This window comes from Trichinella spiralis (assembly GCF_000181795.1).
Source record: "Trichinella spiralis strain ISS 195 chromosome Unknown Scfld6, whole genome shotgun sequence".
Classification (NCBI taxonomy): domain Eukaryota; kingdom Metazoa; phylum Nematoda; class Enoplea; order Trichinellida; family Trichinellidae; genus Trichinella; species Trichinella spiralis.
The window spans coordinates 5,728,935-5,739,082 of record NW_003526945.1 but is presented as its reverse complement, the minus strand read 5'-3'; the positions used below and the strand labels follow the sequence as shown (position 1 = coordinate 5,739,082).

Genomic DNA, 10,148 nt, shown 5'->3' with positions numbered 1-10,148 from the left:
TTTTCCTCCATTTTTGGTCCATTTCGAATAAATTGATTGTATGATTGATTTTTTCGAAAACTAATCATATCATTGAATTCTATGCTGTTTAGAAAATTCACTCTTTTAGCTTTTTAAGATATGGTGTTAGGTATCTTTTACTGCGTTAAAGGGATTATAACAATAACAAAGTTAATATGCTTAAAACTAATGTTTAACTTCTTTACATTTGCATATTGTATATGTTTGTGTTGTTGTTAAGAAGAACATTTAACAAGATGTCTTGCAATATTTGAATGTGGATTTAAATAAGTGGTTTTCTTAGTCAATAACATTAATGATTCTTCAGTTTCACATTTCATTGTTCACCTAATAAAATAGCATTCGCAGTGTTGAATTTTCTTTTAATTAGCTTATGCACCGTTCCGTTTGATTTGTTTAGCTCAGTTAGCTGCGTCAAACTTCATGCCCAGCAGCATTTTTCTTCCTGCTTCATAGTTTACTTCTTGCTTCCTCCAGTATTAGTAATAACAGAATCCATTTCCGCGTCCATTTTCCCTTCATTGCTATCCTGTCCAGAAAGTCGTATCCTTCAGAATTTCAGGAGGCAAATTTCGGATGATGATGTCTGATATTGTTTCGCTCATCAGCTAATAAGCCTCGAATGTTAAGCACTGAACTCAAACGCAAGACCAAAAAGGAAAATGAATTTGACGGTTTAAATTCCATTTTAAATAATCATTTTGAAACAACATTTAGTTTTCATTTTTCATTTTATCTACAACAGATGCTCAACTTTGATTTAAATTTGTGTTGCACCAATGCCTTTTGTTAATGTTGACAGAAGATTATTAATCACGCACAAATGCTGACATCAAACAATGCGATGTCCACTGCTGAGTGAATTTGAAGTACCTTTAAGCGCTTTTCTGCTTCGTTGGTGCTGTTCATCGCTTTCTTTCTGCTTTCGAAGTGCTTGACTTTTATTTATCCATCCGAGTTTAAAAATAATGTTCAAAATAAATGTCAGCCAACATTTGCTTTCACTTGTCATATAAATTACCTTCTTAGCTGACAATTAAATAAGATTTATGGCTAAGGTTCTTTTCTATTTGTCAGATATTGCTCTGATGAAGGCTAGTTGAAGGCTATTCAAATACAAATGGAAAGTCTAAAATTGGTAAATTGTCTACAGCTGCAGTTTTCAGCTAAAACTAGGAGTGGTGATTGCTGAATGTTAGCATCGAAATACTTTTCTGATTTTACCTGCCTGTTCTCTGAAAATGTTTCTAGTTGGGAAAAGAATTTAATCTTTCCAATCTTTCTTTCGCTCCTGTTCACAAGAGTTATTGTTTTTCTTCTTATGTTTTATTTAAATAAAAAATAAAATCTGGAATTTTGTTTAAAATAAAAATTTGTGGTAATACATTTTGTGTAAATTGTATTAAATTTCTCTTTCAATATCTAAAGTAAACCGACTACACATTCAAGTTGCAATTCATGTATTATTATGGTTCAACATTCCAGATCAAAAAATATCTGTTGCATATCGAAATTCTGTTGATTGTACCAAACAAAACTAAAAGCAAAGAAAATTATATTTTTTGCTCTGTTGCCATCGCAAAAAGTCATTACATGTCAAATTATGAAAACAAAAAATGACTTAGATAAACACGTTTATTTAACATCTCTTTGTTCAGTTATCTCTTCTTCAGGCTGTTCATTTGTTACTTCTGTATTTTTGTAAAATAATGCAATTGGATAATCAAGATATATAATTTGTAAAGAACGAGACCGCCAATTCTATTTTTCATTTATTTCACTCCTCAGTGCTTATCCTTCGCTTGTATTAATTTTTGTGTCGAAGGTTTGAGATGTGTTTTGGAATGATGAGAATAAATAATAATGAATTTCAGTTTGTTTCTCAAAGAACCGACATAAGCCAATACACAAAGGGAGATGCCACACGCTCAAGTGCACAAATCATAATGACAAATATGGGTTGTAAATAAACATACAAACAATGGCTTATTGTAGCATATTATTATTGCAATATTACGGGCAATCCATGTTTTCAATATAACGATTAGTTGGTTGCCGTGGCACGGTGTATACAAGTTTAGAAATCGTATTTTTCCATATTTATACGTTATTGTTGTATTGCCCATCTTGCTCATGATATATATTGTAATAAAGTTCAGATTTGCTTGTTGTTGAAAAATGGAAGTTTCTGTACAATACATTTGCTTAGTTCTGAAACGCTTGTATCGAATAGCAGAAAAGTTTCTGTGAAAACAGTCTGTTGATCAGCATAGATGAGAAGACATAAAATGCAAAAGCAAACTTACAAGAATAAAATTAAGCAATAAGATAATCTTTTGTTAACAGTGAAATGTAAAACGCAGAAGCTTTTTAAAAGCATCATTTGCAAAGTCTAAAAACAAATATACACAGTTCCACGTCATAACTAAAAGTTTTTTCATTAAAAATAGTAAATGATTATTTGTGTCCATATAAGGTAATTTAATGGTAATGCACCCCATATTTGGAAAATCGTTGATTTGTAGAATACAAACCTAATAACTTTTATAATTAGTTAAAGTTTCGATTATGATCGATGTCATTGCGCTATAAGTCTAATCGTGTCGTGATTTGATTTCACCTAGTGCGATGTCATATTCAAATTTTTTCCACTTGACCCTGAACAAATTTGAAGAATGGAATAATCATCATCATTCAGTTTTTCAGGGTGTAGAGCAGCAGTCAAGAAGCGCGCAAAGCTCTTCTCCTCAATACCATTTTGAATTTCAAAGTAAGTGGTCTTTCATTCCTTGGCTTCTGTTCTGTTCATATATGATTCACATCAAACAACCTGTTAATCACGAATGGAGTGCGAACAATATAGTGCAAGATGAATGTACTATGCAATCTATGAGAAAGTTACTGAATAATTGGTGAACCCTGCCACAGCCCAATCCATTATCCCACATTTTGTCCAACAGTTTATCCAAAATACCGGTATTGTCATAACTGAAACTCTAGCATAACTGATGCTTCTTTTGTATTGTCAAACTTCAATTTTTTCACTTCATGAAATTTATTTTATCTTAGCGTACCGTGCAATATTTAAGCAATGATTATCCAGTAGTTTCAGAATAAATGGCCTGTAGCGTTGGCCCATTTATAGGTTTTGACATTTTTTTGAATTTTAACTTTGATGGGGGATGTTATGTAAGTTAATCATTTTTCACATTAAAACATGGTATTTTCTGAAACTTGATACTTTTGTTCAACATTTTTTTTATCTTGGAAATGCAGGCTTCTTTCCTTTCTGTACAATTCCAGCTGTTTTCAAACTTGTTGCTTCAGAATTGATCGCAGTGCCATTGAAGTGAATTATTGCATTGCAGAAATTGAAGTTTTATCAATGCCGTGAGAAGAGTCTTACACTAAATGATATGCATATGAGAAACTGTCAAGATCTTTCTTGCCTCAGGTTATCCATTACTATTAGGCTATTACGCTCTTACTCACCTCAGTCAATGTGATATGCTATTGATATTGTACACTTACTTTTGTACAACTCTTCAGAATCTACACTCTGTGGTTATCAATTCATAATATTAGTGTGATATGGCCATGAGTCAAGCAGCGTTTTCAATTGTAATCACTTAAATCATCTAGGACTCAAACATAAGTTATGTTTCATATGTTATGATTGTAGGACTTCAACAATAGGCCAGCTGAAAACTAGCGGCTTTCTATTTTCTGTTACTGACATTCATTCTATGCTTGGATTGATAATTTCCAGTAATAAGAATGAAAATGGAATTCCTTTTAGAGATCATTTAGAGAATGTATGTAATAAAATTGCATTGTCTATTCCTTAACTAGTTCTTCCTCTTTTCTTATAAAGTTATTTCCCGCCTAAATATTTGATGGTAATGTGAAATATTTTGCATGGCGTGCAGTCAGTATCAAGAATAATAATTTCAATTTTTTTCACAACTAATTGTAGATTTTAATATGCTAAATGAACTTGATGAAATGAATTTTCATACTATTTGCATTGTTCATCACCTTACATATCTTTAAGCAAAAGAGCTTTCATTTTAGCAAACAAATTAATAAAAAGATCACTTTTAATTTATGCTATTGCGCTCTTACTCATCAAGAATTAGGTTGTTACCCAAACCGAACTTACTATCATACAATATTGCAGAATGCCACGTTTCTGAACGGTTACTTTGTTGGTCGTCACACGAAAATGTGCGCAAATCTAATCACACTCTTGCATATCGTCTATAATTAACAGGTAAATGATATTTGACAATGTGCAGATATTCTATACTTGATTTACGCAATATGACTAATAAATTTGGTTTTTCCACTATTATTACTAACATTGATATATTCCTATTCCTATTCCTATATTACTTTTGTTTCTTATGGATGCTTCAGACACACAAGTGCCACATCAATATAGCCATTACTGGAACCTGCATAAGACAACCATTCACCATTTCGTACATGCTTAAATTCATTTGCATGTTAAACGCAAGTAAGTGATACAATAATTATACAGTTATCTGTTATGTCATTTGCGTAAATATTATCAGGTAAACAAATACGCAGTAGCCATGTTATGGAAAGTAATTGAAGCCGAATAGCAGTGCATGATAATAACATTAAAATTCATGCGATTTGTTTTTAAATTTGTAATTCCTAATTATTTTTCCAGAGTAGGAAGTGTTGGAAAGGAAATATACATAATTCTAACAGAGGAAGAAAGACAATATGTAAGTAGAAAACATTATTTTACCTGTATTTAAATCACTTTGAAATTTAGAAAAGTTATTCTAATGCATAACATTCAAGGAGAAAAATTTAAAGTGACTACTCCCTTGCAAATAAATAATGGTATAACATCACACAAAGCATATAATGGTAGGCAAAGTTCTTCAACACCGCAATAATACCATGCGAATAAGGGCCCTTATACCTCGATTTTGATCAGTATGATTTAAGCCCATTAGAAAATTTGATGGTCGCCTAATAAAGATATATCGACGACCAAAGCGTGCTACTCAAGTGTGAAATTACACGCTGAAAAGAAAGTGGGAAAACGTACATCTTTAACATTATCCAGCTAATTCGCCTGATGCTCTTGCATTGCGTGCAAGCGATAATTACCCGATGGTATCCTTACTCCTACAGATTTTCGTCACTCACCCAATCGACAGAGCCAGCGCAGAATGAAGCTTTACTGCAGTGAAATATCTAAAAAGCTATTTCCGGACTACGATGACAGAAGAACAACTGAACGGACTTAAAGTAATATGTTCGTTCATTCTGTCTTTTCGATTGATCTTGATCTTCTAATAGAAAAGTTCAGTTTCAAACAGAATCGAAACGTGTCATTCATTTGAGATACAATTAAAATTATTAATTTTAAAGTTATTCTAGCACGTGCTTGAGATTCCAATTTTGTTTATATGAAAAAACGGCACTAATTTGTTCCTCGTTAGACTGTCATGTATAATAATACATGTACATGAAAATCTTTTTGTATACTACATCCGCCTCTCTTTATAAATTAAACGCCTCTGTATATTTTACATTAAATGAAAGAACATAATTTCTTTTTACAAAACTATAAATATGCATTTTCGGTTTCATTTCTACTCCATAATTAATTTTCTGCTGGTAAATAGTAATTCGACCGCATTAGATTTCACAAGACAAGACATTCTATCTTGCGGCATCCTCAACATTAATTAATACTACTGATCGTGCAATTTCCAGCGCATTCAGATTCTTATGAGAGTTGATTGCGTAAGAATCAGGAAATCGAAGAAAGCAGCTAAGAGCAACATTTCCTGCATCAATTTTATAAAAAATCAACTGACTGAGGTTATGAGGGAGAAGAAAGTAGGGTGGTGGATCAGTAACGGAGTTGGCAGCTGAAATGGAGGTTCGAGGAGGGGAAGGTGGAAAAGAAGTTTTTAGTGTCAGTGTAGGATTTATATAGAAAACAGACAGGCAAGCTAGACAAAAAAACGCGACATAATGGCAGCCCTTGCGATGTGGGACACAAGAATTTGCGTATGATAACGTAGGCAGTGTTTTTGGGAAAATAGGTCCAAAATAGGGAAGCCGTGGAAAAGAAATGCATTTGTGGCTGCCGCTGGAAAATTATATCTGTTAATCAGGTTCACCTTTTTGTTGGGCTGACACGAGAATGTGAAGATTGTCAGAAAATCATCTGACATCTCATGGTGCGCAAGCAAGCACAAAAGCCAAAAATCACAAACGACATTAAAATACATCTGGAATTCAGGCATGAATCACAAAGCAATAAATTAAAAGTATATGAAAAACTGCAAGTATTAATTTAACTGATGATAGGCAGCTTGGCAGCACCAAAGCTTCAATGTTGCCAATGAAGTAAATACAAGTCTCATTTTACATTAATGACGTCATTCCAGCAGATAGTATTATCTTGCATGAACACAGAATACTGAGCATAAAAAAGAAATGAAGTCGATAAAATGAGATAAAGTAAAAGCATCTTTTAATATGAAGTTAAAGTATACTTCTAAAATAAAATCGTGGAAAGATAATTGATAATTCGAAATACAGTAATATACATTATTTATATTGCCAAATTAAAGATAAGAAGGTTACTAAGTAATAAGCAAATGAGAGAAATGCAAATGTTGTATCCATAGTTATTATTTTATTACAATGCTGTTCGATAAACGGTGGCGGTGCGTAACCAAGGTGCAAGTGCAGAATGCTACATTCAGGTGAAACTTTAGTACTGAAACTTACTTTCCTGATGTTTTCCTATGAATTCATGCATATTTAAGTATTTAGGCAATTTTCAATTTAAAGATGCGTAAAACTTGAAATACTTTTAAAGCAGAATTCTTAATTACATATAGTTGAACGTTGAAGGTCTTGAACAAATCCATATTTCAATTTGCTATTTTAGGTAATCGTCTAGATTTAATTGGAGAGGACGATAAAATTTTCAATTTACACTTGCTTATGGCATTCAATATCATTCTCGACTTAGAAGGTCAAATATCACTAAGCGTATAGTGTTATTTATTATGCATGACAGAAAAATACCGTTTTCATACGGAAATCGTTTTCAATTTAATTTTATTATCACTTTATATTGTTTTCAAAATTTTACACCATGTAGATAGACATTAGATAAATCGAAATTTTCATCTAGTTAATTTTGCTTGTCAGATGTGCAACCAGTGTGCACACTCATTGTTTATATTATGTTCGGATTATATTCTAATTCATCTTTGAGTAGCATATCCAACTTACGTAAGTCGGCTTATACGATTGCCTGCGTAGTGTCTGTCTTTTATGCAAATTGGGCCGTTTGAAAATTAACTTCATATTAGCAGTGCACCAGTTAAATTGACTTTGTTGACTAACAGAAGCCTAGAATGATATTTGCTCCATCTATTTCTGCTTTACTACTGAGTAAGGTGTGTTAATAGATATAGAAGAATCTTATCTTTTCGAACAAAGGCGTGGTGCAGTTTCAATTTGAATTTGCATTTTAATCTGTTTGTTTTTGAGCTTATGCGTGACCTGCATAATATTTGTTCAACGAAATGAAATACGTTTCATACTTGTTAATCAATAGAAATGAACTTTATGTAAATTTTCTTGAGGCTACTATTAGTTGCTCTAGAAACTCATTTCAAATGATTGTAGGCGAACGGTGTGCGGCGAATGAACAATGGCGTTTTCAATGCGATGACAGACGAAGAAGAGCAATAAAAACGGCTTTGTTTTTTATTTATTATAACATTATTTCATTAAATTAATTCTTCTATATTTAGATACAGAAGAATAGAAGATGAAAGAAGACATCCAGAAGACAAGGGTAAGTTCGGTAAGTATAATTCTTTGAGTTAGGCTAATTAGTTAAAGTTCACTGAGGAGTTCTTGAGTCTGTAATTTATATAAATTCGAGCTGTAAGTTATCGAGCATTTAATTCAGATGTTTGTTAATTAGAGTAATTGGATGTAGATCATGAGTATTATTATAATTAATTTGAGTGGCTTTCCGCATTTGAACATGTTTCACGTCCCATGCCTTGTCGAGTTGAGTTTAGGGTTCATTTGCGGAAAGTGAAATGGTTGAATAATTTGTCGATCATTTCAAAGGACAATTTTTGAGCATAGTGAGTTTTTAGCACTGCTATAGTTTGAGTATTAGAATAAGTAAATGCTTGAGAATAGCAGTGCAAGGATAGGAGGAATGTGAGATAGGGTGGTGTGCAGGAGTTCGACGGGTTACACTGCACGACGCGACCCTAACCGTATCAAATGATCAAAGTCCATATTTTCAAAGCTCACCTCTTCCTCTCCCGGTTGCGGTACCAGAGGCCTGCCGCCTTGCTCGGATCCCAGCAATGGGATCTCAAGCAAGGTTTTTTTTCAGCCCGACCGCCCCCGCGCCGCCCCCCGCCCTCCTGCCCGTTAACGGGGACTTCCCTCGGCGGAGTCTCCTAGTCCCGTGCTGGCCAGAGACCGGTTTTAAAGAGATGACCCTGTCCATTTGTGTGGTAATGGACGTTGTTTGAAATCTTGTGCAATGGGATTTCAACACCTATGTGAATTCGTAAGACGTATCTGTCCTAGAGGCAGTTATGCAAATTTGCAATTGACGTAGTGCCGAGACTCTGTTTCGGTGCCAATCTAGTGGTGATCGTTACTCCCCCAAGAGGAACGGTAAGCGTCGCTATGCGTTTGTATTATTGTTACGCTGGCTCTGACACTTGGCCAATGATTGACATCAGATTTGCCGTCACACCTTTAATTAGTTCATTTGGCGTTGCACCTTTCATCAGTTTAGGCATCAAGCATTTGAAATTAATCTTCATCGAGAGTTTCCCCTTATAATCATGCTAAATAGTTTAAATTTGCTAACATTTCGTACATTAATTTATTCATTTAGGAACTAAATGATAAATAAAATATAATGTTCATTCATCTAATAATTGATCAAATTCAATAATTATTGAATTTCATAAAAGTTTATCAATTTTTCATTTGCATTTCATCTTATAATAGATTTTAATTATTCATTAATTGTATACTGATAATAATATATTTTTAGTTTAAAGCAGTTTTTTACTTTAAAGAATGTAATGTCAAAAGTAGATTTTTACTTTAAAACAGTCTAATGTAAACAGTTAAAGGGATGTAATATGGTAAACATTAAATTAGCATAATTTTATTTATTAATTATTGGTGAATTAGCTATTGTTGGAATATAAATTTTTTACTTATAAAAATGTTAATCGGGGTCTCCTTTAATTAGGCAATGGAGAAAGTAAACTTGTTATAAATGAATTAAACAATTAGCTTAGACAAGGTGCAACGAGTTTAATATTTTTATAAATAGGAAGTAATCTTCTATAAATAGAATGTTATTAATCCGTAACATGTAGGAAAACAATTTATTAAATATGAGATTAATTTTAATATGATAATTAGAAAGTTTAAAAGGCAACGTAAATGCTGCACTGAGTATTTTAATTTTTAATTAGGTTAAATAACCTCACTCGTAACAATATATTTCAGCAGTGAGAGTTTTTTAATAAATGATTAACATGCAATGTAAACACAAAAGTGGGTTATAATATTTTCTAATTAGGTATAATAACATCACTCGTAACTACACATTTCAGCAGGGTTTTATAATAGTTAATTAGAATGTTTTAATTGCAAAAAGCAGAAACTTACAGTTGTCAGCTTTATTTAAAAAGATAAGTAGGCATAATACATTAAATCAATAATGATGAGTTGTAAATCATACGGTAAGTATGCAAACATGAGATGGTTCTGCAGGACAGTACATTAATATTGAGTATCAGGTGTGACGGCAATTTGATGTGCATGAGGCGGCAAGGCTTAGTAGGCGTAACGATTCACATCTGCCTGGCAACGCACGCCATCTGGTGCGGAAGCTACGTCTTCGGCGGATCAGAATGGCCATCTGGTCCGTCGAGGGTGGATCAGATGGATCCACCCATGGTCATCTCGGCCAAAATCGTGAGGCCAGCACGTGGGCTAGGAGGCGATGATGCCTTGGGAGTCCCCGGGGCAGGAGGGCGGGGGGCGGCGCG

General features: G+C 33.4%; 3 protein-coding genes across 3 annotated transcripts; 2 read left to right on the top strand and 1 right to left on the bottom strand.

The window, feature by feature from the left end:
- The first annotated feature begins 4,431 nt into the window (after positions 1-4,431).
- Tsp_09681 (putative lysylphosphatidylglycerol synthetase) lies at positions 4,432-5,254 on the top strand. The gene is made up of 4 exons (XM_003374291.1): positions 4,432-4,540; positions 4,565-4,598; positions 4,721-4,778; positions 5,129-5,254. The coding sequence occupies exons 1-4, from the start codon at positions 4,432-4,434 to the stop codon at positions 5,252-5,254; spliced, it is 327 nt and encodes a 108-aa protein (XP_003374339.1).
- A 476-nt stretch (positions 5,255-5,730) lies between these two features.
- On the bottom strand, positions 5,731-6,443 carry Tsp_09682 (conserved hypothetical protein). The gene is made up of 2 exons (XM_003374290.1): positions 6,379-6,443; positions 5,731-6,166 (listed from the first exon to the last, which is right to left on the bottom strand). The coding sequence occupies exons 1-2, from the start codon at positions 6,441-6,443 to the stop codon at positions 5,731-5,733; spliced, it is 501 nt and encodes a 166-aa protein (XP_003374338.1).
- Positions 6,444-7,715: 1,272 nt separating this feature from the next.
- On the top strand, positions 7,716-8,600 carry Tsp_09683 (conserved hypothetical protein). Its single transcript, XM_003374289.1, is given in 6 exon segments — positions 7,716-7,801; positions 7,854-7,897; positions 7,988-8,016; positions 8,074-8,130; positions 8,283-8,446; positions 8,459-8,600. 6 exon segments carry the CDS (start codon positions 7,716-7,718, stop codon positions 8,598-8,600), a joined length of 522 nt encoding a protein of 173 aa, XP_003374337.1.
- The last annotated feature ends 1,548 nt before the right edge of the window (positions 8,601-10,148 follow it).

Excerpts from the sequence above, each read along its gene's own strand:
- Tsp_09681 (XM_003374291.1), top strand. The coding sequence starts at position 4,432 with ATGCTTCAGACACACAAGTGCCACATCAATATAGCCATTACTGGAACC. Across the intron at positions 4,541-4,564 it reads CATTTGCATGTTAAACGCAA|TTATCTGTTATGTCATTTGC; the intron begins GTAAGTGATACA and ends ATAATTATACAG. Across the intron at positions 4,779-5,128 it reads CAGAGGAAGAAAGACAATAT|CTAATTCGCCTGATGCTCTT; the intron begins GTAAGTAGAAAA and ends AACATTATCCAG.
- Tsp_09682 (XM_003374290.1), bottom strand. The coding sequence starts at position 6,443 with ATGAGACTTGTATTTACTTCATTGGCAACATTGAAGCTTTGGTGCTGC. Across the intron at positions 6,167-6,378 it reads TGCCAAGCTGCCTATCATCA|CGGCAGCCACAAATGCATTT; the intron begins GTTAAATTAATA and ends ATAATTTTCCAG.
- Tsp_09683 (XM_003374289.1), top strand. The coding sequence starts at position 7,716 with ATGATTGTAGGCGAACGGTGTGCGGCGAATGAACAATGGCGTTTTCAA. Across the intron at positions 8,017-8,073 it reads ATCGAGCATTTAATTCAGAT|TGGCTTTCCGCATTTGAACA; the intron begins GTTTGTTAATTA and ends AATTAATTTGAG. Across the intron at positions 8,131-8,282 it reads CTTGTCGAGTTGAGTTTAGG|ATAGGGTGGTGTGCAGGAGT; the intron begins GTTCATTTGCGG and ends GAGGAATGTGAG.